Source organism: Mobula hypostoma, chromosome 3 (genome assembly GCF_963921235.1).
Source record: "Mobula hypostoma chromosome 3, sMobHyp1.1, whole genome shotgun sequence".
NCBI lineage: Eukaryota > Metazoa > Chordata > Chondrichthyes > Myliobatiformes > Myliobatidae > Mobula > Mobula hypostoma.
In genome coordinates this window covers 148,568,953-148,596,490 of record NC_086099.1, presented here as the reverse complement: position 1 = coordinate 148,596,490, position 27,538 = coordinate 148,568,953, and the positions used below count along the sequence as shown (strand labels likewise).

At 39.9% G+C, this 27,538-nt stretch overlaps 1 protein-coding gene across 3 annotated transcripts in view; it reads right to left on the bottom strand.

Moving 5' to 3' along the window:
- The window catches only part of elp2 (elongator acetyltransferase complex subunit 2), a 128,544-nt gene that overhangs the window by 11,665 nt on the left and 89,341 nt on the right, over positions 1-27,538 (bottom strand). For 2 of the 3 annotated variants that reach the window (XM_063043841.1, XM_063043842.1), the window contains exons 15-20: positions 26,458-26,559; positions 23,828-23,885; positions 17,871-17,943; positions 13,618-13,810; positions 5,362-5,483; positions 108-247 (exon numbers count right to left, since the gene is read on the bottom strand). In XM_063043841.1, coding sequence (XP_062899911.1) covers positions 108-247; positions 5,362-5,483; positions 13,618-13,810; positions 17,871-17,943; positions 23,828-23,885; positions 26,458-26,559 — 688 coding nt within the window. Of the gene's footprint in view, positions 1-107; positions 248-2,616; positions 3,683-5,361; positions 5,484-13,617; positions 13,811-17,870; positions 17,944-23,827; positions 23,886-26,457; positions 26,560-27,538 lie in introns of those variants that run through there. The other variant, XM_063043843.1, reaches the window with a different exon arrangement.

Below are 27,538 nucleotides of genomic sequence, written 5' to 3'. Positions count from 1 at the left end.
TGCTCCAAATAAACTTCTGAATGACAATCACAATTGTACTTTTTCTTCATAACTGTTGACTTGCAGTGACTGTTTGAGGTGTAAAATCACCTCAACTTAATACATACCTCCCATCTAGACTTGTAACAGGGCTGAAGCTGACAGCTGTCACTGCATCCCCTGCATCCAACACTGATGAACAGGGTTTTACAATACCAGGGCTTCCTTCAATTCTTCCAACTAAATCCACGTCACCCCATACAACCAACTAGCAAGTAAAGTGGAAACCAAAATAATTACTGAAAGGACCATGAGAACATTTCAATAATAACTAACAATTTTAAAGTGTGTAGGACAGAAAAAGATTCTTAATATTAGTAAACTAACATTTAGGGCAATGATAAATCAACATTTACTGAACTTTGCCTTCAGTAATATTTGCTAAATTGAGTACATTAGGTAAAACTACGCAGAAGTACAAAAAATACAAAGACTTGAAAAAGCAATACGCACAAAATATTGAGGGACTCAGCAGCCTAGGCAACAATAGATTAGGTTAGATTAGATTATGAGGACACTCAGTCCTCGTTTACTGTCATTTAGAAATGCATGCATTAAAAAATAATACAATATTCCTCCAGAATGATATCACAAAATAAAAGGACAAACCAAGACTAAAACTGACAAAACCACATAATTATAACATACAGTTGCAACAATGCAAAGCAATGCCATAATTTGATAAAGAGCAGACCATGGGCACGGTAAAAAAAAAAGTCTCAAAGTCCCGATCGACTCATCATCTAACGCAGGTGGCAAAAGGGAGAAACTCTCCCTGTAATCAACCTCCAAGCGCCAACAACTTGCTGATGCATTGGAAGCACCCGACCGCAGCTGACTCTGAGTCCGTCTGAAAACTTAGAGCCTCTGACCAGCCCCTCCAATACAGCCTCTCCGAGCGCCATCCTCTGCTGAGCGCTTCAACCCTGCCCCGGCCGCTGAGCAACAAGCAAAGCTGAGGACTTGGGGCCTTCTCCTCCAGAGATTCCGAACCACACAGTAGCAGCAGCAGCGAAGCGGGCATTTCAGAAGTTTCTCCAGATGTTCCTCCGTGCTCTCACGTCCATCTCCATCAAATCATGATTGTGCATGGCACCCTACTTGACAAATAACAGACATCACCGGAGTGGCTGCTGCGAACTGTGTCGCATTGCCATCTTCTCCTCCCATCTATGGAAAAGAGAACAATCAATGTTTCGAGTTGAGACTCTTCGGCAGGACTGGAGAAAAAAAGATGAGGGGTAGAGTTAAAAGTTGGGGGGAGAGGGGGTTAGTAGAGGGAAAAACACAAGGTGATAGGTGGAACCAGGAGAGGGTCGGTGAAGTAAAGATCTGGGCAGTTGATTGGCAAAAGAGATACAGGGCTGGAGAAGGGAGAATTTGATAGGAGAGGACAGAAGACCACGAAAGAAAGAAAGGTGGGGAGGAGCACCAGAGGGAGGTGATGGGCAGGCTAGGAGATAAGGTGAGAGAGGGAAAAGGATATGGGGGATAGTGAGGGAGCTGGGAGTGGCATTACCAGAAGTTCGAGAAATCAATATTCATGCCATCAGGTTGGAGGCTACTCAGGCAGAATACAAGGTGTTGTTCTTCCAACCTGAGTGTTCCTCCAACGACAGTGGAGGAGGCCATGGATAGATATATCGGAATGGAAATGAGAAGTGGAATTCAAATGGGTGGCCACTGGTAGACACCGCTTGTTCTGGTGGATGGAGCATAGGTGCTTGGCAAAGCAATCTCCCAATCTATGCTGGGTCTCACTGATATACAGGAGGCCATACCGGGAGCATTGGACACACTATATGACCCCAACAGGCTCACAGATGAAGTGTTGCCTCATCTTGAAGGACTGTTTAGGGCCCTGAATGGCTGTGAGGGAGGAGGAGTAAGGGCAAGTGTAGCATTTGTTCCGCTTGCCAGGATAAATGCCAGGAGAGGGATCAGTGGGAAGGGACGAATGCACAAGTATATGACTGATTTTGGGGTAATATATTGTATCCGGTGCTCCTGGTGTGGCTTCCTGTATATCTGTAAGTCCCAACATAGACTGGGAGACCCCTTTGCTGAGCACCTATGCTCCATCCACCAGAAAAAGTGGGATCTCCCAGTGGCCACCCATTTTAATTCCACTTTCCATTCCCATATTTCTATCCACTGACTCCTCTACTGTTGCAATGAGGCCAAGTTCAGGTTAGAGAACAACACCTTATATTCCGTCTGGGTAGCCTCCAACCCGATGGCATGAACATTGATTTCTCGAACTTCCGGTAATGGCCTCTCGGCTTCGTCACCATTCCCCATCCCCTTTTCCCTCTTTCACCTCATCTCCTTGCCTGCCCATTGCCTCCCTCTGGTGCTCTTCTGTGTCCCCCCCCCCACCAACATTACTTTTTTCCATGGCCTTCTGTCTTCTCCTATGAGACTCATCCCTTCTCCAAGCCTGTACCTCTTTCAGCAATCGATTTCCCAACTCTTTACTTCACCCCCCCCCTCCGCCACTTCCCGGTTTCACCTATCACCTTGTGATTCTCCCTCCCCTCCCCCCACCTTTAAACTCTACACCTCATCCTTTTTTTTCCTCCGGTCCTGCTGAAGGGTCTCGGCCCAAAACGTCGACTGTACTCTTTTCCATAGATGCTGCCTAACCTGCTGAGTTCCTTCAGCATTTTGTATGTGTTGCTTGGATTTCCATCATCTGCAGATTTTCTCTTGTTTAAGACTTGAAAAAGCTATTTTTGTCAGTTTGGGTGGTCTCTAAATTCAGCTAACTACTAATAATTCTTGAATTAACAATAATCAACATGTGTTAATTTAAAGTTTAATCTTTGATTTGCTTTGCAAAAAAAACGGTTTAACTTGTAGACATGACTGACTGTTCCACTAAAAACTGAGATTTTCCTAATTTTCTGTTAATCTGTGTTCTTGCTACACAAATTAAACAGAAGTAAATTCAATTCTAGCATGGAATCTGGAACTATACTTAAGGGTAGTAATATCACATGATCCAACACCAAAATGATAACAAGTCTGAAAAGAAATCATGAGCCACCTCTGTGACCTTGAAAGGGGACTAATCAATCAAACTGCTTCTTCCTAGATAATGTTCACATTCTCAAGCACAGTCACAGCTGACCTATTCAGGTGAGCATCAAGCATTCAATCTTATTCTTAATTCAAAGCTTGTAAAGAGTGGAGATTATTAGAGAGTTGTCATTACCAATCAGACTATCTCCCGATGAAATAACTTGAAATGTTATCTCTGCTTCCCTCTCTTATCTATCAGTTACTTCCAGCATTTCTTGTTTTTATTTCAGACTTCGGGTGTATTTAGTTTTTGACTTTTCAATCAGAATATCCTGCCTTTGCTTTGCTCATTTAACCATACAGTTTTAGACAATAAGCCAAGTGAGACACGAATTGTGGGGATGGGCAGCTTTGTGATAACGGTGACACAGAAGATAAGGGAGAGATGAGCAGTCTTGGTTTACATTCTTCAATCATTTGAGCTGATCACAAGGCGGCATTAATATGATATGTTGTCTGGTGATGCCGATTAATCTGAGGCTGCTGTCCGTTGTCAAATGCCACTTTTCTGTTAGAGGTAGCTGATCTTGCCTTCCCCCTATGTAGTACTGATCACCATCTGAAGGATAAAGAGTATAATGAACTGGGAATTGAGAAGTTCATCTAAAAATAGTTAGCAGGATACATAGCAGTGTGGAGGAGCAGAAGGATCTCGGGGTACATGTCCACAGATCCCTGAACGTTGCCTCACAGGTGGATAGGGTAGTTAATAAAGCTTATGGGGTGTTAGCTTTCATAAGTCGAGGGATAGAGTTTAAGAGTCGCGATGTAATGATGCAGCTCTATAAAACTCTGGTTAGGCCACACTTGGAGTACTGTGTCCAGTTCTGGTCACCTCACTATAGGAAGGATGTGGAAGCATTGGAAAGGGTACAGAGGAGATTTACCAGGATGCTGCCTGGTTTAGGAAGTATGCATTATGATCAGAGATTAAGGGAGCTAGGGCTTTACTCTTTGGAGAGAAGGAGGATGAGAGGAGACATGATAGAGGTGTACAAGATAATAAGAGGAATAGATAGAGTGGATAGCCAGCGCCTCTTTCCCAGGGCACCACTGCTCAATACAAGAGGACATGGCTTTAAGGTAAGGGGTGGGAAGTTCAAGGGGGATATTAGAGGAAGGTTTTTTACTCAGAGAGTGGTTGGTGCGTGGAATGCACTGCCTGAGTCAGTGGTGGAGGCAGATACACTAGTGAAGTTTAAGAGACTACGAGACAGGTATATGGAGGAATCTAAGGTGGGGGCTTATATGGGAGGCAGGGTTTGAGGGTCGGCACAACATTGTGGGCCGAAGGGCCTGTACAGTGCTGTACTATTCTATGTTCTATGTTCTATGTAAAACTTAGTTGTATTTGAAAAGACTATTGGTGAGCAATTTGTACTTCATAGTAGTACTACTCACTTATTCCATTACCTTGTTAATATTTGGGAGGAGATGGGATCAGGTAACAATTGGTCATGTTAGGGTTTGCACCATTTGTTTGTGTACTGGACAACATTTCATCAGCTAATTCATTTAATCAAACTAGTTCATCTTCTTACCAAACTTAGCAAAATTCAACATCAAAGAAAAGCATTTCACAAAACTAATTATTTATTATCAACTTGAACACTGAACCCCATTACTGTCTGGGTGACTTTTGTACATTCTTCCCTGTGGGTTTCCCTAAGGTGTTTAAATTTTCTCATTCATCCCATAGACTTGCTGGTTGGTAAGTTAACTGGCTACAGTAAATTGTCTCTAATATAGGCAAGAAGAATCAGTGAAGTGTTTATGGACATGTGTAAGAGAATGGGTTATGAGAAAATAAGTGGAGGAATGGAATTGGTGGGATTACCCTGAATGCCAACATAGACTTAACGGGCTGAATGAGTTCCTATTGTGTTGTAAGGAAGACATACAATAAAAGTACAAGAATGCAGTTAAAATACTTCATATCATGCATTACCTGTACAGTTAGTATTTCAGGCTGATGACCTCAATTATTTATTAATTTCACTCGCTGGTTCCAAAATACTGAGCTGCGACATACAAACCTATTCTGGATCTATGCCAATGATATTGTAGAGCTAGATTTTAGAAGTATCACGGAAATTGTAGTAACACATCCATGTACTCTTGTACTAACACACAATAATAATCCTTAGGCAAATGTTATTCAAAACTACTAATCTTCTGGTAGTACTTCTGCAAAAATTCCTACTAATATCACATAATAAACTTGCTCTATCTACTCACCTTCTTGTCACGGCTACCAGTGACAAAGTACTTGCTGTTGAAAGTCCAATCACAGGACCAAATAATTCGGCTGTGTATAGGTTTATTTTTATCACTGTGCGCAAAGAGGGAGAAAAAAGGATCTGAAAACAAACAACATAGATTATATAAAAGCCACCAATTCATTTGAAATAAACTCACTATGGACAACTACACTGTTGCAATCTCATGGCTTCCAGCCATCTCTCTCCAAGTGTCCAATAAGTTGGAGATGGAGCTTTTAACAAGCTACACGTCCTTGAGCTATCCTCAGTCAGTGCTCATATACAGCACTTCCAAATAAGCTTATTCATTTTGGGGATCTGGATTTGCTTGCAAGGCTAGTACTTATTGCCTGTCTCTAAATGCTCCTTGAGAAATTGGGAAGTGATGGTCACAACTGAATTACTTGCCTGGCCTTTTCAGAGACCTGTGTGTCTGGAATAACATTTCAACCAGCAGAAGTAAGCATGGCAGATTTCCTTCTCTGAAGGATAATGGTTAACCAGATGGGCTTTTTGCAACAATCTGGTAGGTTTCTAGTCATCTGAGACAAGTTGTTTCAGATACTGGAAATCTGAAATAGAGAAAATGTGGGAAACACTCAAGGGGACGACAGCGTGAGTGGAAAATTATGAAGTCATCGAGATCCGCAGTACAGACATAGGCATCTCAGTTCACCACATCCATGACGACCTCTTTAATCTATCTGATCTTATTTGCTTTTATTGTGTCTGTATCCTTACATGGCTTGTCTATTTAAGTACCTGTCAAAACTATTTTTTAACATGGTGATCATATCTGATTCAATCACATCTTTTGGCAACAAGCTCCAGAAACCAACTACTGTGTTTTAAAAAAATCCCCTCAAACACCCTCTTCAGCCCTTCCCTCTCAATTTAAGCCATGTTATTTTAATACACTATACCCAGAAGCTTAATCTTTTTAAACTAAAGTAAAAATCTATAAAATTAAAGATGATTTAAAAATATTAAAATATAGGTAATTATCGTTAAAATGAAGCAAAATAGTTAAGAAAAACCATCCATCTTCCCCTGCTTTGTATAGCTACAATCCCTATTGACGTGAAAAAAGGGATTCAGATCCTATAACAGGTCTGCCTGGTGAGGAAACTGACAAGTAAATGCTGGTGAATCAGAGCAATGTTGTCTAGCGATAAAGCTTATTGACAGAATTGGTACGATTTGTCACTCATTCTGTCCTATTGTCAGTGCACAGCACTTGTGTGTGTCTGTCCTTTGCTATAAAAGCTACACCAAGCAAGATATCCTCCATGGCATCAAAGCAGAAGAATTCAATGATTGGCCACTGCTCAAACACCTCAAATTGCAAATAGTCAGAACCGTGAAACATTAGTAAATGCCATATTCCCTCAGTTATAAATATAATTGTGACATTCAGAAATATTGTTTAAATATTTTCAACCCTCAAACTATTTTTTACCTTGAATTTAAGCTTCCAGTTGAATTCTGTCAATTCAAATACACAACTGATTCTCTTGTTCAAACCAGAATTAGTAAAACTCACCATATGGTAAGCATACTAAAATAGAATGCCCTAATTTGCAAGCAAAGTATCTAATTTGCCTGAAATTACTACATCTATTTAAATTATGCAACTTTTATATGTTCCCATTCATACAGCAATATAATACATCTGTATTAGTCAGTTGGGGATAATGCACCACTGATTCTCTCTTTATTTCAAGCATGCAAATTGCATACAATGCAATTGATGTTTCAAATTGTTGATAAGTGGGACAAATGCACCCAAGCCAATGCCAGTGACTTTGATGTTTCAGGAAGACTCCCTGCATAAGATTTTAAGGGCATTTCATTTCCGTAGAAGTTTTTCCCAAATGGCACAATGATAATTACTCATTCAAGATCCAAGTTGTAAATGTCCATCCTTCCTAGCTATATCAAATATTGATTTAATATTCATTAGCACTTTAAGCTGTGAGATGATGCAATAAAAGTTAAAGGGCAAAACACTAGGCAGATACAAAGCAGGCACTGGAGGAGCTGAGCACTGTGATCAGCAGGCATGAAGCAGTGCACCCGAAGCCTTCCCTATCATAGCGGGGGATTTCAACCAGGTCAGCTTGAAGAAATTCTGAACAACTACCATCAACATTATCATCTGTGGAGCCAGAGGAGTCAACAAACATGACGAATGTTCCCTCTAAGGTGTGCGTGTGCATTCATCTTTTGCTCCTAGCACACAAGATAATTTAAACTGCGCACAAAATGCTGTCACCCTCTACCTCACTGGCATGTTAAGTATATTTCAAAAATGTTCACAATCATATTTCCTTCATGCTCTCTGATGCAGATGGTGTTGACAAGGTGGAGTTTGTGATGATTTGTCTGCAGATTTTAGAACTGGATCACTTGTACTGTTTTTACTGAACAAATTATTGATTCACTATGTCAAATTCCAAAGAAATAAAGGGCTTGAAGCACAAAACAACTGCTAGTTCATTTAAAGTGGAATGGCTTAATGAATCAGTAGAAACTGTTACACCGAAAGCTCATGAGGTCAGGAATGTGCAGCTACGGGAAATATTTATGTACAATACAGACAGTGATGTTACCTACATGTATTGTCATTATGCAAAAGTTGCTGAAAAATTTGCAAGTGGGAAGAAGTGGTGTGGTATTTGGAAACTTGAATTTTTAAAGCAGCATTTAGCAAGCAAATCACATATAGACAGTGTGCAAAAGCTCCAGCAAGAAAATCCTTCCTTACCCACTACAGGCCTGCTACACGTTTTGTGGAGTGCAGATGAATGAGAGGGAAAACTATCAAACCCAGAGAAGATCAAAGTTCTTATTGAGAGTGTTTTGCTAGTTGTTAAAATGAATACCTTTATATGTAAAATTCAGTATGCACATGTTGCTGGCACTGGGCAAAAAAAATTGCACAGTATAAGATTTTTCCGCACTCTGGTCATTATAAATTAGAGGGAACATTGCACTTGACCACTGTTTTACCACCAGCAAGAGCAATTACATGTCATCCCACGCCCACATTTTGATAAGTCTACACCTCGCTATACTTCTACTCCTGGTGTATATGCAGAGACTAAAGATTACAGCATCAGTAGTGAGGATGAGAAAGGTACGTTCAAGGGAGGCAGAGAAGTGCAACAGAGCTGCTTTCAGTTGGTGGACTGAACAATATTCAGGGACTCATCTTCAATTCTGAATGAATACGCCACAGTTGTTACCAACTTCATCAGCACTTGCGTGGATGAGTGTGTGCCTTTGTGAACATAATTGACATACCCAAACCAAAAGCTATGAATGAGCCAGGAGATTCATAGTCTGCTGAGGGCTAGACCTATGGCATTCAAGACCAGTGATCGAGAACTATACAAGTCCAGGTATGACCTACGGAAGGCTATTTTAAGAGTAAGAAAACACTTACAATTGAAGTTAGAGATAGAATGAGATGAACATCAGCTCTGGCAGGTTTGGAGGTCATTACTTCCTACAAGGTGAAACCTAACATCATGAATGGCTGTGGGCATCACTCACAGATGAGCTAATGTCCTTTACGCATGCTTTGAAAGGGAACCTACACCTGTGCAAATCCCTAAAGCATCTGATAACCCTGTGATTTCTGAATCGAAGGCCAAAGAACCCTTGCAAATTGTCATACTCTGATGCTGTACCTGGTAGGGTAGCGCCAACCAACTGGCAGGAATGTTCCAAGGACAACCTCAATCTCTCACTGCTGCAGTTGAAGGTTCTCACTTGATTCAAAAGGACAACAATGACACCAATGCCCAAGAAGAGCAGGGTGAGTTGCCTCTACTACTAACGCCCAATTGCACCCACATCTACTGTGATGAGGTGCTCTGAGAGGTTGGTCATGGCCAGAACCAACTTCTGCCTGAGGAAGGACCTGTACCTGCTACAATTCGTCTATCGCCACAATTGGTCTACATTGGATGCAATCTGACTGGTTGCCCACTTGGCCTTGGATCATCTGGACAATAGCAATGTCCAACTCAGGCTGCTGTTTAGTGATTACAGCTGAGCATTCAATACAATCATACCCTCAGTTCTAATCAACAAGCTTCAAAACCTAGGCCTCTGTACCCCCCTCTGCAACTGACATCCTTACCAGGAGACGACAGTCAGTGCGCATCAGAAATAACATCTCCTTGCTGATAATCAACATTGGCGCACCTTAAGGGTGAGTACTTAGCCCACTGCTCTACTCTCTTGACCATGTAGCCTGGCACAGCTCAAATGCCACCTATAAATTTGCTGATGACTCAACTATTGTCGACAGAATTTCAGATTGTGACGTAGAGGCATACATGAGTGAGATATATCAACTGATTAAGTGGTATCACAACACCAACTTTGCACTCAACATCAATAAAGCCAACTAACTGATTGTGGACTTCAGGAAGGGGAAGTTGAGCAAACATACACCAGCCCTCATCGAGCGATCAGTAGTAGAAAGGGTGAGCAGTTTCAAATTCCTGCAGTGTCAACATCTCTAAAGATCTATCCTAGGTCCAACATACTGATGCAATTACGAAGAAGGCACAACCGTGGCTATATTTCAATAGGAGTTTGAGGAGAGTTGGTATGCCACCAAAGACTCTTGCAAATTTTTACAGATGTACCAAGAAGAGCATTCTAACTGATTGCTTCACCATCTTGCATAGAGGGGCCAATGCCCAGGATTAGAAAAAGCTGCAGAAAGTTGTAAACCTAGCTAGCTCCATTATGGGCTCTAGCCTCACCTGCATCGAAAACACCTTCAAAAAGCGATGCTTCAGAAACGTTGAATCCATCAATAAGGAGCCCAGGACATGTCCTCTTCTCATTGTTATCACTAGGGAGGAGGTACAGGAGCCTGAAGGCACATACTCAATGATTCAGGAACAGCTTCTTCCCCTCCGCCATCAGATTTCGGAATGGATAATGAACACTACCACATAATCTTTTGCTCTCCTTTTGCACTATTTAATTTCATTTTTATATATATTTTATATTGTAATTTATAGATTTTTTAGTATTATGTATTGCAATGTACTGTTGCTACAAGCCAACACATTTCACAACATATGCCAGTGATATTAAACCTGAATCTAATTCTGATTCTGGATTTGGGGAACTTAGAACTACAGGAGGAAACATAATGGACATGTCACAGCATGGGTACGATAAAATTTTCAAGTTGTGGGTGTAATCCACTTCCCTGAAATATGAAAACTCAATCCTTCAACCAGCATTACAAGTAGTACTGGAGTAATAGACATACAGGAAACAATCACCCTATCACACTCATGTCAGTATCAAACACCTATCCTCTTGTACCCTGCCTATTTAAGATTTGTCTAAATCAGGGGTTCCCCTACCATTAACCGAAGGGTCTATGGACATCTAAATGGAGTGACTGCATTTGATTCAACCATCTGCTCTGGGATGTGTTCCGGCTATCAACCACTTTCTGTGTAAAAGAAAAGTTCCCCTCAGATCTCCTTTAAAACTCCTTCCTCTCATTTTTAACCAACACGCTCTTGTTTTTGATATCCCTGCTAGTTAATCTTTTTCCTATCTATACCTTATAATTTTTCAAAGATTAAAAATGCATTTATTATCAAAGAATGTATAAATTATACAACTTTGAGGTTTGTCTGCTGACAGGCAGTTGTAAAGCAAGGGACTCTAAAGAACTCAATTTTGAAAAGTGTAGACCAACCCATAGAGAAAAGAAAAAAGAAACAAACAAAACAAACCATGCAAACAATGGAAGTGAGCAACAACAACAGCATTCCGAGCAAACTGAGTCCTTAGATCCAAGTTCCCGGAGCAGCTCAGAGTAGGCCCAAAGCCTCGGTATTCAGTTCATTATATTAGCGAGGCAAAACACCACAAAGTTCACAGACACGAAACACAGCTGCCGAGGGCAGTATCAAAGCCTTATTGTCGGGGTGAAAGAGGAACTCCCAGACTAACTGAGCTGGCGTTTAAGTTGTCCAAACCTCGCGTTAGGATTCACTGAGGCAAATCGCTCCAGGTCTAGAGTTCACTGCCAGAGCAGCCATTCTCGATCTCTCCAATCACAAACAATAGAATATTTGCAGGTGCTGGAAATCTAAGCAGCACACACAAAATGCTGAAGGAACTCAGCTCTACTGTTGCGATGAGGCCACACTCAGGTCAGAGAAGCAACACCTTATATTTCCGTCTGGGTAGCCTCCAACTTGATGGCATGAACATCGACTTCTTGAACTTCCAGTCATGGCCCCCCCTCCACTCTTCACCATTCCCCATCCCCTTTTCCCTCTCTCACCTTATTTCCTTGCATGTCCATCACCTTCCTCTGGTGCACTTCCCCTTTTCTTTCTTCCATGGCCTTCTTCCTCTCCCACAGATTCTCTCCCCCTTCTCCAGCCCTGTATCTCTTTCACCAATCAACTTCCCAACTCTTTACTTCACCCTCCCTCACCCAGTTTAACCTATCACTCTGTGTTTCTCCCTCCCCTCCCCCAACTTCTAACTATGACTCTATTTTTTCTTCTAGTCTTGCTGAAAGGTCTTGGCTCTAAACATCGTCTATACTCTTTTCCATAGACACTGCCTGGCCTGCTGAGTTCCTCCAGCATTTTGCATGTGTTGCTCCACCTCTTTAAATTGGCTTGGTGCTCAGAGTGATACAACCTCGCCCAACTCAAAACACCCTGCCTTTCTAGTCTATCTGGGCCAAAGTTGAAATTTGATATAAATCTATCAAGTCACCTCACAGCCTCCTTCTTTCCAAAAATAAAAACAAGGCTAGCCAATCTCTCTATACAACCGAAGTTCTTCAAGTATGGTCATCATCCTGATGAATGTCGTTTGCACTGCACTTTCTCCAATTGATATTCTATGCCTTACATATGAAGGCAAGAATACCATACCCTTCTTCACCAGCCTATTTACTCATGCTGCCACTTTCAGAGAACTATGGACTCTGTGTTCATCAACGTTTGTTTGTGCTCTACCATTCACAGTCAATGCCCTATCCTTATTGACTTCACAAATGCACCACCTCATACCTGTCAGGAATAAGTTCAGTCTGCTAATGTTCCACCCAACTTGCCATCTGATCGATATCCTACTGTTGCCTCAGGTAACTTTGAAGCCTTGCTATTCACAATCTAGCTAATCGTATCTCACACCTGAGTTGTTAATATATCACAAGCAGCAAAGGTCCCAGCACCAATGCCTGCAGTGCAACACCAGCCTCCAATCTGAAAATCATCTCTTCACCACTATCCTCTGCGTCCTATCACCAAACCAATTTGAGATCGAATTAGCTAACTTGTCTCAAATCCATGTTCTTTAAAACCTCCTGAATCAGTCCATCATTGCTGTAATACAATCCATATATAAATCACCTTGCCTTCAGCCATCCTTTGTTACCTCCTCAAAAAAAAACTCAATCAAATTAGCGAGGCAAGATTTTCCCTGTAACGTGTCCTATGCTTACTGTTCCTGATCAGTTCATATCTTCCCATATGTTAATAAGTCCTATTATTTTGACATTTCGCTAATAATTTCCCTACCACTGATGTAAGGATCATTGGCCCTGTAGGTACCAAGCATATTGCCGCTGCCCTTTAAAATAAGGGAATGACAATAGCTATCCTAAGTCTACTTGCACCTCATCTGTGGTTAATGAAAATACAGAAATCGTTAGTGACCCAGAAATCTCCTCCCTTGATTTCCATGGTAGATCACACCTGGCCCCAGGGAATTATACACAGTTACGCATTCCCAGACCCCTAACCTACAAATGACCTACAATTTATTCCATAACATGCTGCCTGTGGTCACAAAGGGACATCTAACAAAACTTGGCTTTACTAAATGCATATCCCACATGAGGAGCCAGCATTCTGGTTGGAGTTTTTTGTGAAAAAGCTCTTGATGCCAACAGGAATTTCCAAGGCTTCAAATTGTAGCTAGTAAGGGTGACACAAGCCCAACTCGATAAAAAAAACACTAATTGAAAGCATGCCCATCTGCCCAAGCCAGAAGTGTCAGAACATCAAAAATTAAACTTTCCTGACAATGAAAGGTACTCATAAATACAATTCACAATTCTGTAAACAAGAGGACCTCAGATTACTGAAGGTTTAATTACTTTAAAGCTATGATAGTTCCTCCAAATAAATCCTGCTCATGAAGGTTCTATCCTTACCTGTATTGGATTCAGCCATTTCACGTTGTTTCCAGAGAGACCAGGTTCGGTCGCGTGAAACTGCCAACAGGAATCGATCATTTGGAGAAAATGCCAACTGAGTAATAGTTAGGCTGTGCAACGGCAAATGCTGTAGTTGTTTCCAACTGGAGGTGCTCCACAAAATAATTGCTGCATGTTCAACTTTCGAAGCCTGTAACCAAAAAAAAACATACAGAAACATTAGGGAAGATTAATGAACTTCAAGTTCTATTTTACAAGAAAGGCAAATGAATAATGTGTGATCTCTTCCGTCATGCATGAAAATGTTAGCAGATTAAACACAAGTCTTCTCTAATAAAAAAACTTTGAGTATCAATATCCTCAGTTTAGAAAAAAATATTGCCACAATCCTTTACACCTATTCAAAAAAATTGGTCATGTTAATCCTGAGATTTTTACTCTTATTCTTCATAGAGAAAAATTGGGAGTGTGGTAGATTTAAATACACCTTCAAAAGAAGTGATCTACATATTTTTGTTACAGAAATCAGCAGCCATTGATCCATAAAGGTAGGCAGGCCAGTAAGTGGAATAGCACAGTTGATTTTAATGTGAGTTAATTGGTTGGTCTCAAGCCCGGTCTCCAAGATGAGCACAATTATTTTTAGGGGAGTCCAGAAGTTTTTTCCCCCCAATGAAAATGGTTTGGAAGCCATTTACTTGAGAGATCAATGCATAAATCGTTAACAGAGTAGATATCAGTTTTCCTCTCAACTACTCTTTGCAGCTAATGATACATTTTGGAAATGATGTCAACATTGTACCAAATGAGATGATGCATTGTTCTTGAAAGAGATAAATGATCAGATATAGCAAGATACTGGTAATTTGGCATCCAAGGGATTTGATGATGCTGGACTCACAGATTTTCAGGACTACTGGGTATTTCTTCTATTAATATACCAATAATTTTTAATTGACTTTTTTTTAAGATGTTACACAGTAGGTTAATAAATTTTCCAGTCAACAGCTGAGTCTAAAATAAGCACAGGAAACAGGGCTCAGTAAATTTGAAAGGAGCATGTAATGTTAAAAGAAAATTATCTGTGGAAAAGAAATGGGTGAACCAAGTGGTAAACAATTGGGATTTTTAAACAATATGATAATCAATCTGCTTTAGTGATGCAGTTTGAATAATAAATATACACAAAGGCCATAGGGAAAACACTACAGATTTTCCAACAGGATAGAATAGAGAATCTTACCCAAAAGTCAGCACCTCCAATCATACAGCACTCTAGCAAAGTTCCAATCAGCTGACGGCCAAAATTATAAAGTTTCAACTGAGACTTTACTTGAAATAACTGTCTCCCATCAGACACGAGTTTAACTTAACCTTTACACTTCTACAAAATTTCCAAATAATATGAAAATATCTATTTTCCATTGTGGCCAAGGTCAATAATACAGCAGTTACTCCAGGTAACGCACACAAAATGCTGGAGGAACTCAGTAGGCCAGGGAGCATCAATGGAAAAGAGTACAGTCAATGTTTTGGGCCGAGACCCTTCAGCAGGACTGGAGAAAAAAAGGCGAGTAAATTTAAAAGGTGGGGGAGGGGAAGAGAGAAACAAAAGGTGATAGGTGAAACTGGTGTTGTTATAAGGTTACATTGGCGAGACCCAACGCAGACTGGGAGACCGCTTTGCTGAATACCTACGCTCTGTCCACCAGAGAAAGCAGGATCTCCCAGTGGCCACACATTTTAATTCCACATCCCATTCCCATCCTGACATGTCTATCCACAGCCTCCTCTACTGTAAAGATGAAGCCACACTCAGGTTGGAGGAACAACACCTTATATTCCGTCAGGGTAGCCTCCAACCTGACGGCATGAACATCGACTTCTCTAACTTCTGCTAATGCCCCACCTCCCCCTCGTACCCCATCCGTTATTTATTTTTATACACACATTCTTTCTCTCACTCTCCTTTTTCTCCCTCTGTCCCTCTGACTATACCCCTTGCCCATCCTCTGGTTCCCCCCCCGCTCGTCTTTCTCCCCGGACCTCCTGTCCCATGATCCTCTCATATCCCCTTTGCCAATCACCTGTCCAGCTCTCGGCTCCATCCCTCCCCCTCCTGTCTTCTCCTATCATTTTGGATCTCCCCCTCCCCCTCCCACTTTCAAATCTCTTACTAACTCTTCCTTCAATTAGTCCTGATGAAGGGTCTCGGCCTGAAACGTCAACTGTACCTCTTCCTAGAGATGCTGCCTGGCCTGCTGCGTTCACCAGCAACTTTGATGTGTGTTGTTATAAGGTGCTGGTCCTCCAACTCGAGTGTGGCCTCACTGTGACAGTACAGAAGGCCATGGATTGACATATCAGAATGGGAATGAAAGTGGAATTAAAATAGGTGGCCACCTTATATTCCATCTGGGTAGCCTCCAACCTGATAACATGAACATCAATTTCTCGAACTTCTGGTAATACCCCCCACCCCTTCACCATTCCCCATCCCCTTTTCTCTCTCTCACCTTATTTTGTCTGCCCATTGCCTCCCTCTGGTGCTCCTCCCCTTTCTTTTTTCCATGGCCTTCTGCCTTTTTCAGCCCTGTATCTCTTTCACCTATCAACTTTTTTCTTCAGTTTTGCCCAAAATGTCATATGCACTCTTTTCCATAGATGCTACCTGGCCCGCACAGTTCCTTCAGCATTTTGTGTGTGTTGCTTGGATTTCTAGCATCTGCAGATTTTCTCTTGTCCAGGTAACCCACCATGTTTATGCTTTAATCCAAGATCTTCTGATACATTATTAATTCATAAACACACCTAAGTCCCCTACAAGACTTTTTTTTTAAATTCCTTCCTTTCACCAAGTTTATTTATAGAAAACAGAACGAAGAACTGTTTTAATTTTTAACTGTTAAAGAACCTTTTGATACCCTTAAGCATTCACCGTGTTCTTACACTTTGATAGTTCTAGTTCTTGTGAAGTATCTTAGATGACAATAAGTACTTCCCCCTATTATGAATGTAGTAAGTTTTGGTTATGTAATGCTCATTAAGACAGAGAATGCCTCATTATTAAGAATCCTCCAGTTGATCGATTATAAAAGAGAAGGCAACCTTTAGATACCGAAGTCAGTGCTCAGTGCCATCAGTTCATCACTGCTCAGAGGTTCCAAAACATTCCAGGTCAATAAACTTCCAATCAAATTAGAACAAAAACTTCTGTGAAGAGAGGACAAAACTGCAGAGGCCCATATGGAGATACTTTGCTTCATCTTTAGCCATTGGAAAAGTTCCCAAAGGCTGGATTATGGGTAATGTTGTTATATTGTTTATAAAGGGTAGCAAGGGCAAAGGGTGGTCATTCTGACATCAGATGTGGGCTAGTTATCAGAGGGAATTCTGAGGGACATGATCTGCCAGCATTTGGATAGTCAATCTGATTAGGAGTCAACATAGCTTCCTGCGTAGGAAGTCATGCTTTATGAATCTTTTTGGTTTTTCGACTAAGTAACCAAAACGGTAGATGAAGTTGGACTTTAGCAAAGCCTTTGACAAAGTACTGCACGGTAGGCTGAGCTGCCAGGGTTGGCGCCATGGAATCCAGGAACAGCCAGTTAGGTGGATTATCCTCTGCTATTGAGCATAAAGGTTTCATATCATAACACTACTCACAAACAACAGCTTTTTGTAGTAAAAATTCTGCCTATCTCCATTACATTTCCACTAGTCTATTCTTCTTCTTCACTTGTACAGTCATTAGATTTGACCATGTTAACTATGAACACTTACACACCAGCCAGTTACACCAACAGAGCTCTTCTGTGATAAGTTACCACGAAATGGAACACGAGAGCGCGGCCCTTAAATATTAGTTTGTGATTTGTAAACGCTACATTTCTGGTTGAAGAATGGCTTTAAAAACATGCAAAAGTAATTTACCAAGTAATTGTAGGTTCAGATAGAAGTCCATGACAATTATAAAACACAGGTAAAACAGTAGAGCCTCATAATGGAAAAACAACATCAATGGTGGTACAGGATTTTCCATTTATATTTAATTAGAGTTGCTCAATCTTCAGCCAGAGAAATTATTCCTGAGGGAAATCGCTAACTACCGCTGAAGCTAAAGGAACACATCTATTCACAGTGAAAGACATCATGAAGTAAACTCTGAGTATTAAGTCGATTTACCTAACAATGTGGAATTAATATTTTCAGTATGTAATTATTATTTTTCTAATATAATTGCTTGATACCTTACATGCTGAAGCCACCACAGTCAACGAGGAATTGCAAGCAACACAGAACACTTCATAGCCATGCCCGTATCTGTTGAGGGAAAGAAGACATTTGAGATGTGTATGGTAACATTTCAGGCCTCTCCTGCCATCACACTTCAACAAACCCCTCGTCAGCACTTTGCAAAGTTGTGCCAAACTCCTGATTCTGCAGTTGCTCAAGCCATAACACCAAATGGCTGACTCTATGATTGCCCAGGTCCCAGGCTCCAATTTGATTCCTTTTAGACACCCAATACTACCATTGTCTAAATTCTTATCCCTTCCTTCTGCGGTCTAATCATCTGAACAATTGGGCTGAATCGCCTTCATCCAAACATTTAGTTTATTCAGCACCCCCCACATCCCTACTGTTCTCAACTCTCAACCATGATGCCTACTCAGCTGGACTTGCTGCATTTGGCTATTTGGTAGCAAATCTCTGATGTTAGATGGCACATTTTCTGTACCAAAACAGTAGTTTAGAGATAACTATAGTTTTCAATGACAGACCAACAACTTAAACACAAACTGCTGCTGAATGCAGCAAATTTAAAAATGAAAGTGCAGGAGAATGAAAATACAGGCCGCTTAAACTAAAGTATTCATAAAAGGCAAGCTATTTCTCTTTGTTGATGAACAAACATCATGTAAAAGAAATGACAGTGTTGCTACTGAACAGATTGATGGATGTGCTCCTAGGGAAAAAAAGATAGGAAATAAAATTTAAAATGAAACTCTAAAAATCAGAAAACCTGAGCAAAATGCATTATGAGAATATTGGGACAATGTAATACTACACATCAATACAAAATTGTAAATCAAACATCATTCCTGAACGAGTCAATGACATTATTACAAAACTTCATAAATTGTACTTTTGTGAATAGTATTCCATATTTACCTTGTTATTATCCCATTGCTGTAAAGCACAAATATAAACAAGACAGCCAATCCATAGTTTTGGCTTCACTATGCAAAAAAAAATAAGACGTACATTTATATTTAAGGGCAAAACAACTCATTACATGCAAGCACAGTTTCTGGTCAGAAGGCTGTGGGAAACGGGTTCTGATTCTCTGATTAGACTTCCTGAAGTGTCAACTAGTTAATCTTCATGCAAGTACATTTGCTAACAAGCAGTCATGGGGAAAAATTACTAACTAGACGTTTTCTCCTTTTTCTTATTATCTTCTCACTTTGAGGAGTAACTTTGCTTCTGGAGGTACTGATGAAAGTTCTGTGACCTGAAACACTGACTCTGCCGTTCTTTCCAAAGAATGATAACTGACCTGTTGAAATCTTCCCGCATTTTTGGTTTTTGTTTCAAATTTCCAGCATAAGTAGTTGTATTTTTTAAACTGAACTTTTGCTAGTGAGATGTGCGAGACAGAAATTTTCTCAATACAGTTTATCTTCATGATGAAGTGAATGCATGCAATCATAATCTACAAGAAATTAAGTTTACAAAATAAGCTTGCAAAAGCAGATAATCTATTTTTTGAAAGCTTTCTTTCTCTCAAAGGGGGAAAAAAAAGCACCAAATGGAGAAAGAAAAGAACAATTGAGAAAATATCACCTGTAGCAACAGTGCCAATTTAAAGCACAAAACATTTTTGAAAATATTCACAAATAACATGCTTAAATATTTTGGAATTCTAATTCCTCTATTTAATCTGTAATACAATTTTCCTTCCACAATGCATAATGCCTCAAGAAAATTGATGTTCAAAGTATCACTGTACTGCAGCAATCAAGATTTAAAGGCATCAGTTACTGACAGCAATGGTAAAAGATTAATTACTTCCACCAACATCTCACAAAGCTCGTCCTTAGATCATCAATTCACATGCTAAGTTTGAAGTTAAATCCGTGCAGTATAAGAAAATCAGTGCAGATAAGATGGTGTAGAACAAACGGGAGTGAATTAATGGATCTTTGTGCTATTGATTGCTGAGCTGCTGTTCGTGAAGCTCACTACAGTACTCAGCTTTCAGGAGTTCGGGCTGATTTGGGCCTTTGCCTCACATACTTTGATGCGACAAGTCAAATTACAACATTCAGATCTGTACCTCACTGAGAAGATATTTTTATTAACTCATCAGGCATTAGCTTTCAGTTGTAGATCAAAAGAGTAAATAAAAGTAGTGTTGAACTAATAATGCATAATAGCTGGCAGTGAAGTTACCAGACAGTACCCATTAGAATAAACTCAACTTGAGCTTTCTTCCTGATATATGATGACTCTGAATGCTTATTCAGCATCACAACATTACAGTTAAGATACCAGAACTAGTCATCTGAACTAAACATAAATCCTTAGGTAAATATCAGAATACAGTAGTAGATAAAAAGTATTTTCTTTTAGTTAAACACAGCCCTCTCAGGAAGTAAACTGGTGTAGTAAAAGCTGCAGCATCAATAACTTGATCATTCACAGCCAAGGTCTACGTGTGCTTAAGTACATTTTAAATCACTTTACGAACACATACAACTGCCTGTTGCTGAGCAAAATCCCCATAGGAAATTCACTGCCTTTTTGTGTGTGTTGCTTTTCAATATACATAATAGTGCATTACAATGTGTAAAAATATTCAGAAATTGTAACCTTCGTTACTGATACGAAAAATACTGATTTAAATCTTCACAATTCTAAGACACGTTTAACTAGCTTCAATATTATATTTTAAGCAGAGAACCCTACAGTAACCAACATATATTTTGATTGAACCTACTGAAGGTAAAACTCTGAAATGCTGCCTCCACTGCAACTAATTAACCTAGTTCTGTCATTAGAACCAGCTGCTAATCCATCCTGAAAATAAACTCTATTGCAAGATCTAACATTTATCACAAGCATTTTAACTTCCTTCTTTCAGTTGGACCTTGCATCTTCAATTATCATAATGTTACATAGGATTAGTAATTTAATAATCTGAGATGACATGATGATTATTAAAAATGAGATGTTTTATTCAAAATTATGGAGTAAAAAGATGAGCTTTATTTGTCACATGTACATCAAACACATGGTGAAATGCCTTGTTTGTATCAAATGAAATCAGTGAGGATTGTGCTGGGCAGTTCAAGTGTTACCACGATTTTGGCACCAACATAGCATATCCACACTCACTAACTCAAATATCTTTGGAATGTGGAAAGAAAGCGAGCACCCAGAGGAAACCCATGTGGTCACTGGGAAAATGTACAAACTCCCCAAAGGCAACTGAAGGAATTGATCCTCAATCAGTGATAGCTGGCACTGTAAAGTAGCACACTAACTTCTATACCAGGGGTCGGCAACCTTTTTGCCTCTGTGGGCCGGACCGTGTATGAATGAACAGACGGTGGGCTAGATAAATGCCATAAAAAATTTGAAATATGGTAATTATCCATTTAAATACATCTAGTTATGTTTTGCCTCAAATTAATGAATAACACATGCTAGAAAATCATTTGTGCTTAACCAAGGATGCCAATTAGTAATCAAGGAACTCAGTTTAGTACAATTTATTTCAATCAAGGCATCTTTTGAATCTATTAAAAGGACACAAAGAATCTTTAAACATAAATCGTATGAACATGATGCATTGAATGGTGATAAATTAAGTATAATAAAAAAGAAAATTTTAATGCAAACAGTTGATAAATCAACGTGAAACTTGATGCTGTTTGTTGCTTGAAAGCTTCTCAATATTGGGTGTCAGACTTGTTGATGCCAAGAGCAAGATATTATCCAGATGGGCATCAGTCAATCTTGTTCTCAAATGGTTCTTGGTGTGTTTCATTTTTGAAAATAATTGCTCACACAGATAAGCGCTGCCAAACAATGATGCCATCTTTTCTGCATGGTCCACTAAGTTAGGATACTTCCCACTTGGATGAACATATTTTCTATAGAAGTCAAGCACTAACACATCTTCAGAATGAAATTTCGATCTCAAAATGTTGTCACACTGCATCTTGATCAATTCCATTCGAAAAATTTCTGATGCAGTGTCCACTTCCACATCAAATGGAGTAGCAAACAGCTTGAACTAATTTGCATGTAAACGAAAATCAGCAAAATCTAGGCAAATGAGACAAACTGGTTTTCCAGCTTGCTCGATATAAAGAAGTAATTTAGTGTAACCAAATGTCTTGGAAATTTTGGCACTCAGTGTCTACCTTCCTGCGTTTTGCATTCATTGCCATTGGAAATTTTTTCTTCGATTTTATTTCAAAATGCATGTTATTCAACAAGTATCATAGCACATGTAAATATCTGGATATTTAGCGTGGATTTCTTGTTGTAACATAGTGACGCTGTTTCTGTTTACAAATTTGAACAATCCCATCTGAAAACCTGCGTGTTCACGGAGAGTATCTAATACATATTAATAAGGTAGTCTGCCTTCCCGTCATTCGTATATACCAGTGTTTGGTTTGGAAATAAACGGAACCTGGGGCCAGTGTAACAAGATGCCATACATGTCCATCAGTGTGGTCGCGTGAAACACTCAGAATAAGGAAAAATTGCTTGCGGGCCGGATAAGCATAGTATCCCAATATTTGTTCATGGGCTGTAGGTTGCCTACCCCTGTTCTATACTATACTATCACACCACCCCTGTAATGAATGCACACAATCAGTGAAGAAACTCTCCTGATGGCAATACAACACTGAGCTCCGGGGTATATTCAGTGCTTTTGAGAAGGTCTTGCACCTTTCACCAGATGTGTGCTTCTCTATTATCATTTCCCTGACTTGTCTTGAATGCTCTTTCACCTTCATTTTGGTTTGGGCAGTTGAAAAACCTAACACGCTGCTCATCCTTACAGAGGGAGAACTTACTCTTATGAATTCATTGGAAACAGGTGATCCTCCCGTTTTCTACTTTAAAAAGTTGGGTGAGTTGCTAAGGTAATATCATACTGCACCTGAGTGGATGAATACTTTTTCAGCCTCATAATTTTGGTTAATTTTCAGTAAGTTGTTGACAAAATGTTTCTTTTGATTTGACATGATGCACAATGTTTTGTAGATTAGCTCAAAAAATCCTACTTCAATATATTTTAAATTTAGAAAACGAGATAGTAAAATGCAAAAATAGTTGGGGGGGAGGCTGAATACTTTTTCAAGGCACTGTATCTTTAAGTGTATAAGGAAGTAGCTACATCTGATGGATGCTTAGCTGGCTCCTCATCGTGCTAGAACCAGTAGGAGCCCAAGGTGCTGGCCCTGAATTTGCAGCTGTATCTGGGTCTAATTCTTCTGAAGTCGCAACAGGTTCTTGATCAGGTTTCCTGGAGTCCACTGGTGCTTGCTGTGGGGTGTGTCCATTTGTGTTCCACAATATACTGTTACTGTATCTCCAGTTCTCCTTGCTACCCTCCCTAGATTCTCCATCACTCTGTGGATGACCGTCTTGTCCACATTTGGACTGACTCTGCCTCAGGGCTTCTCTGGCCAGACTCAGCATGTCACTCAATGGTGATATGTCACCACAGCCTGGTACAGAGAGAGAGGGTTGTGCAGCAGCTTCTGTTGAAAGGTGAGCCACTGATGCATTTGGTGCACTGCTCAGTCCTTGTGTGCTCCTATTAAATGGTAAACACACATGTGTTTCCAAGTTAGGTCACCTTTGAGCACTCTCACCTTAAATGAGAGTTCATCTTTCTTTGGGCTTGAATGTGAAGCAGAGGGCATAAGTTCATGAGGACTGGGTAAAAAAAATCTGGTGCAAAACTTGACAAGAAGCTGGTTCCTATCTTTGTCTGCTGCTTTGATTTCATCCTCTGCTGAGCAACTACATTTTATTAGAGGGCTTCCATTTAGAAAATGAGACAGTAAAATGTGAAAATGATTGTTGGGGTTGAATACTTTTTCAATGCCCTGTATGCGAGTCACTTAGTAACGAAATGTCATATCTTAAGTGTTAGTGATAAACAACTTACAGCTTCTGAACTTCAGCCCAGAGTGTGTTCTGCAGAAGGTGATCTTCTGATGGGGGCTCTGCAGGAAGTTAGTGGAACACAATGAGTCAAATGAAACTAAGGAAATTACATCATGAGGATCAAACTATAAGATGGACCGAATATATTTTTTCCCTCACTGACTGCTTGTATTAGAACTCTGCAGACCTGTAAGTTTACAAAGAGTGTTCTTTACACAACTTTCTCACCTTAATTTAGAATGTGACAAACTAATTACCATTGCAACTCAAAACATGGCAAATTAACAGAAAGACTTATGCAAACTACCCAAACTGCTATCATTTTAATAAGTCTTTATCCTCTCCAAAGTCTTTTAAATGTGGCACCCAGTATTAGGCACAATATTCCAAGTGTGGTCAGTCCAGAGTTTTATTAAGGTTTTGTTTTCTATTTTCTATTTTTGTACTGGAACACCTCCAGCTGAGCTACACATCCTGCCCAGCAGTTACCCCAAGACTCTGTGAGAACACGTTCTGGTCTTCTCCTCTTCATAATCAGCAAAGTCCCCAAATGTCACAGCATTCATTAACATTTTGTCCTTTAGTCTCTATAAAATTCAACACATGAAATATTCTGCTGTCCATTTCCAATCACACAACAGGTTCTCCTCTTCCATTTGGGGCAAATTTTCGTTACCTCTCAGTTGCTCATTAATTCATTTTAAAAATTCTGATCCTTCTGTTTAAACTCTTTCCTGTATCCTGACTCATAACTTTTTCCAGCCTAACCAATTTATTCCCTCAAAACACCCCTTTGCTTCAATTTTAAGTGCACTCTCAGAGTACTTTGGAAGTATCCATAAGACCAGAAGACCCGAAGACACCGGAACAGAATTAGTCCATTCAGCCCATCAAGTCTGCTCTACCATTCCATAATGGCTGATCCCGGATCTCACTCAACCCCATCCACATGCCTTCTCACCATATCCTTTGATACCCTGACCAATCAGGAAACAAGCAATTTCCGCCTTAAATATACTTACGGACTTGGCCTCCACCACAGTCTGTGGCAGAGCATTCCACAGATTCACTACTCCCCAACTAAATAAATTCCTCCTTACTTCTGTTCTAAAAGGTCACCCCTCAATTTTGAGACTTTGCCCTCTAGCTCTAGATAGCCCACCACAGGAAATTTCATCTCCACATCGACCCTATCTAGTCTTTTTAACATTCAGTAGGTTTCAATGAGATCCCCCCCCCCCAACACACATTCTTCTAAATTCCAGTGAGTACAGGTCCAAAGCTGCCAAACACTCCTCATAGGATAACCCCATCACTCCCAGAATCATCCTCATGAACCTCCTCTGGACTCTCCACTGACAACACATCCTTTCTGAGATATGGGGCCCCAAACTGTTGACAATATTCCAAGTGTGGCCTGACTACTGTCTTATAAAGCTTCAGTATTATCTTCTTGCTTTTATATTCCAATCCCTTTGAAATAAATGCCAACATTTCATCTGCCTTCTTTACCACAGACTCAACCCGTAAATTAACCTTCTGAGTCTTGCACGAGGACTCCCAAGTCCTTCTGCATATCTGACGTTTGAACCTTCTCCCCATTTAGATAATAGCCACACGATTGTTCCTTTTACCAAAATGCATTATCATACATTTCTCAATACTGTATTCCATCTGCCACTTTTTTGCCTATTCTTCCAATTTGTCTAAGTCCTGCAGCAATTGCATGCTTCCTCGGCATGAACAACTCCTCCACCTAACTTCATATCACCCACAAACATTGCCATAAAGCCATCAATTCCATTATCTAAACCAGTGACAAACAATGTGAAAAGTAGCAGTCCCAATACTGACCCCTGAGGAACAACTCTAGTCACCGACAGCCAACCAGACAAGGCCCCTTTTATTCCTACTCGCTGCCTCCTGCTTGTCAGCCATTCCGCTATCCATGCCAGTATCTTTCCTGCAATGCCATAGGATTTTATGCTGTTAAGCAGCTTCATGTGTGGCAACTTATCAAATGCCTTCTGAAAATCCCAATAAATGACATCACTGCCTCGGGTTTGTCCACCCTGCTGGTTACTTCCTCGAAGAACTCTAATCGATTTGTCAGGCAAGGTTTCCCTTGACAGAAACCATGCTGACTTTGACCTATTAAGTTCATCTGGCATTTATTTGTCCCCCATTACTACCTCACCATTTAGGACATTTTTCTATAACCATACGAAACAACTTCATGTTGTACAGATATTAAAACATAGCCATATTTTTCAATCTTACCATAATATTTTTGACAATATACATATTGTCACTTTAACATAAATATTCACTTTAACAATTCATTGGAATTTCAGCAAAGAAAATTTGAAAGATAAAAATAGTTTACTTTGATTCCAAATGTACTGTACATCATTCAGAAAAGAACTGTTAAGTACAACTACTTGTGGTTAAATGTGAATCTTTAAATTAGATAATCTATTAATAATCTTACAAGGATGCAGTAAATATCTTGGTTGTTTAAAAAGGGTTCATGCAACACCTTCCACCGTTCGTAAATTCCATTTTAATTTTGAATTTAAAACTTGCCATAAATTTTCAGAATAACTTTCTTGAGCTACTAGAATCACATACCTGTAAGACTGATTGGTTGAAAATAAGCCTGGGGATACTGGTCGGCAGCACTGAGAGGCAATGCACTTGGATCCCTTTTACTTGCATTTGCAGTTATTTCTCCTGTTCCAAAGAAATTCATATTATTTTAAAGAAAAATCAGATGACTCATATGTATTAGCAATATTTTATTTAAACTGCAAGTTTTTTAAAACTGTATTTCACCACCTTCAATACATACAAGATAAAAACTTTAAAAATTGATTTAAATTAAATCATATTTAGTTTAGAAAATATTCCCTTCTAAGATTATGCATAAGTATTTTCATTACAATCGCATAATTTTATATACTAATTTTGCATAGTGAAAATGAAGATGCCTGACAGGATCATATTAATTTGAGAATTTATTGGTAGAGAAATCTAGGATAGTACAAACACTTATTTACTCGAGTAGCAATCAAACAGCTGCTACATGTGTAGATACTTTGCACAAAGATTTAGAAAGTGCAACAATAATCAAGCAATGTTTTTTTTTTAGAGCATTTAATGCTGCAGTTAGCCACAAAGGTTAGTCTAACAGCAAATTCCTACTGATTTAGCTGATGCTCTCAGGTCAATGATGCCATTAGCACTAGTTGGTTTCCAAAGATGGCAGGGATTGGTTGCTAATGAAAATGAGTTAAAGCTGAGAAATGAGAGGATAGGGATTTTGCATGGTTCCTAATCATGATCATTCTCCATGAACACAATGGGACAGAGTGGGCATGAGACTGGCATCGCTGTGATTTGTGCCATTTCATACTATTTCAGAGGACCTGTCCTGGACCCAGCACAAAACTGCAATTGCAAAGAAAGCACGGCAGCACTTCAGCTTCCTTAGGAGTCTGCGGAGATTCAACATGACATCTAAAACTTTGACAAATTTCTATAGATGTGTAGTGGAGAGTATATTGTCTTGCTGCATCACAGCCTGGTATGGAAACACCAATACCCCTGAATGGGAAATCCTTCAAAGAGAAATGGATTCAGCGCAGTGCATCTCAGATAAAGCCCTCCCAACTATTGAGCAGTTGATGTACTTACAGATTTGCTGAGTGTG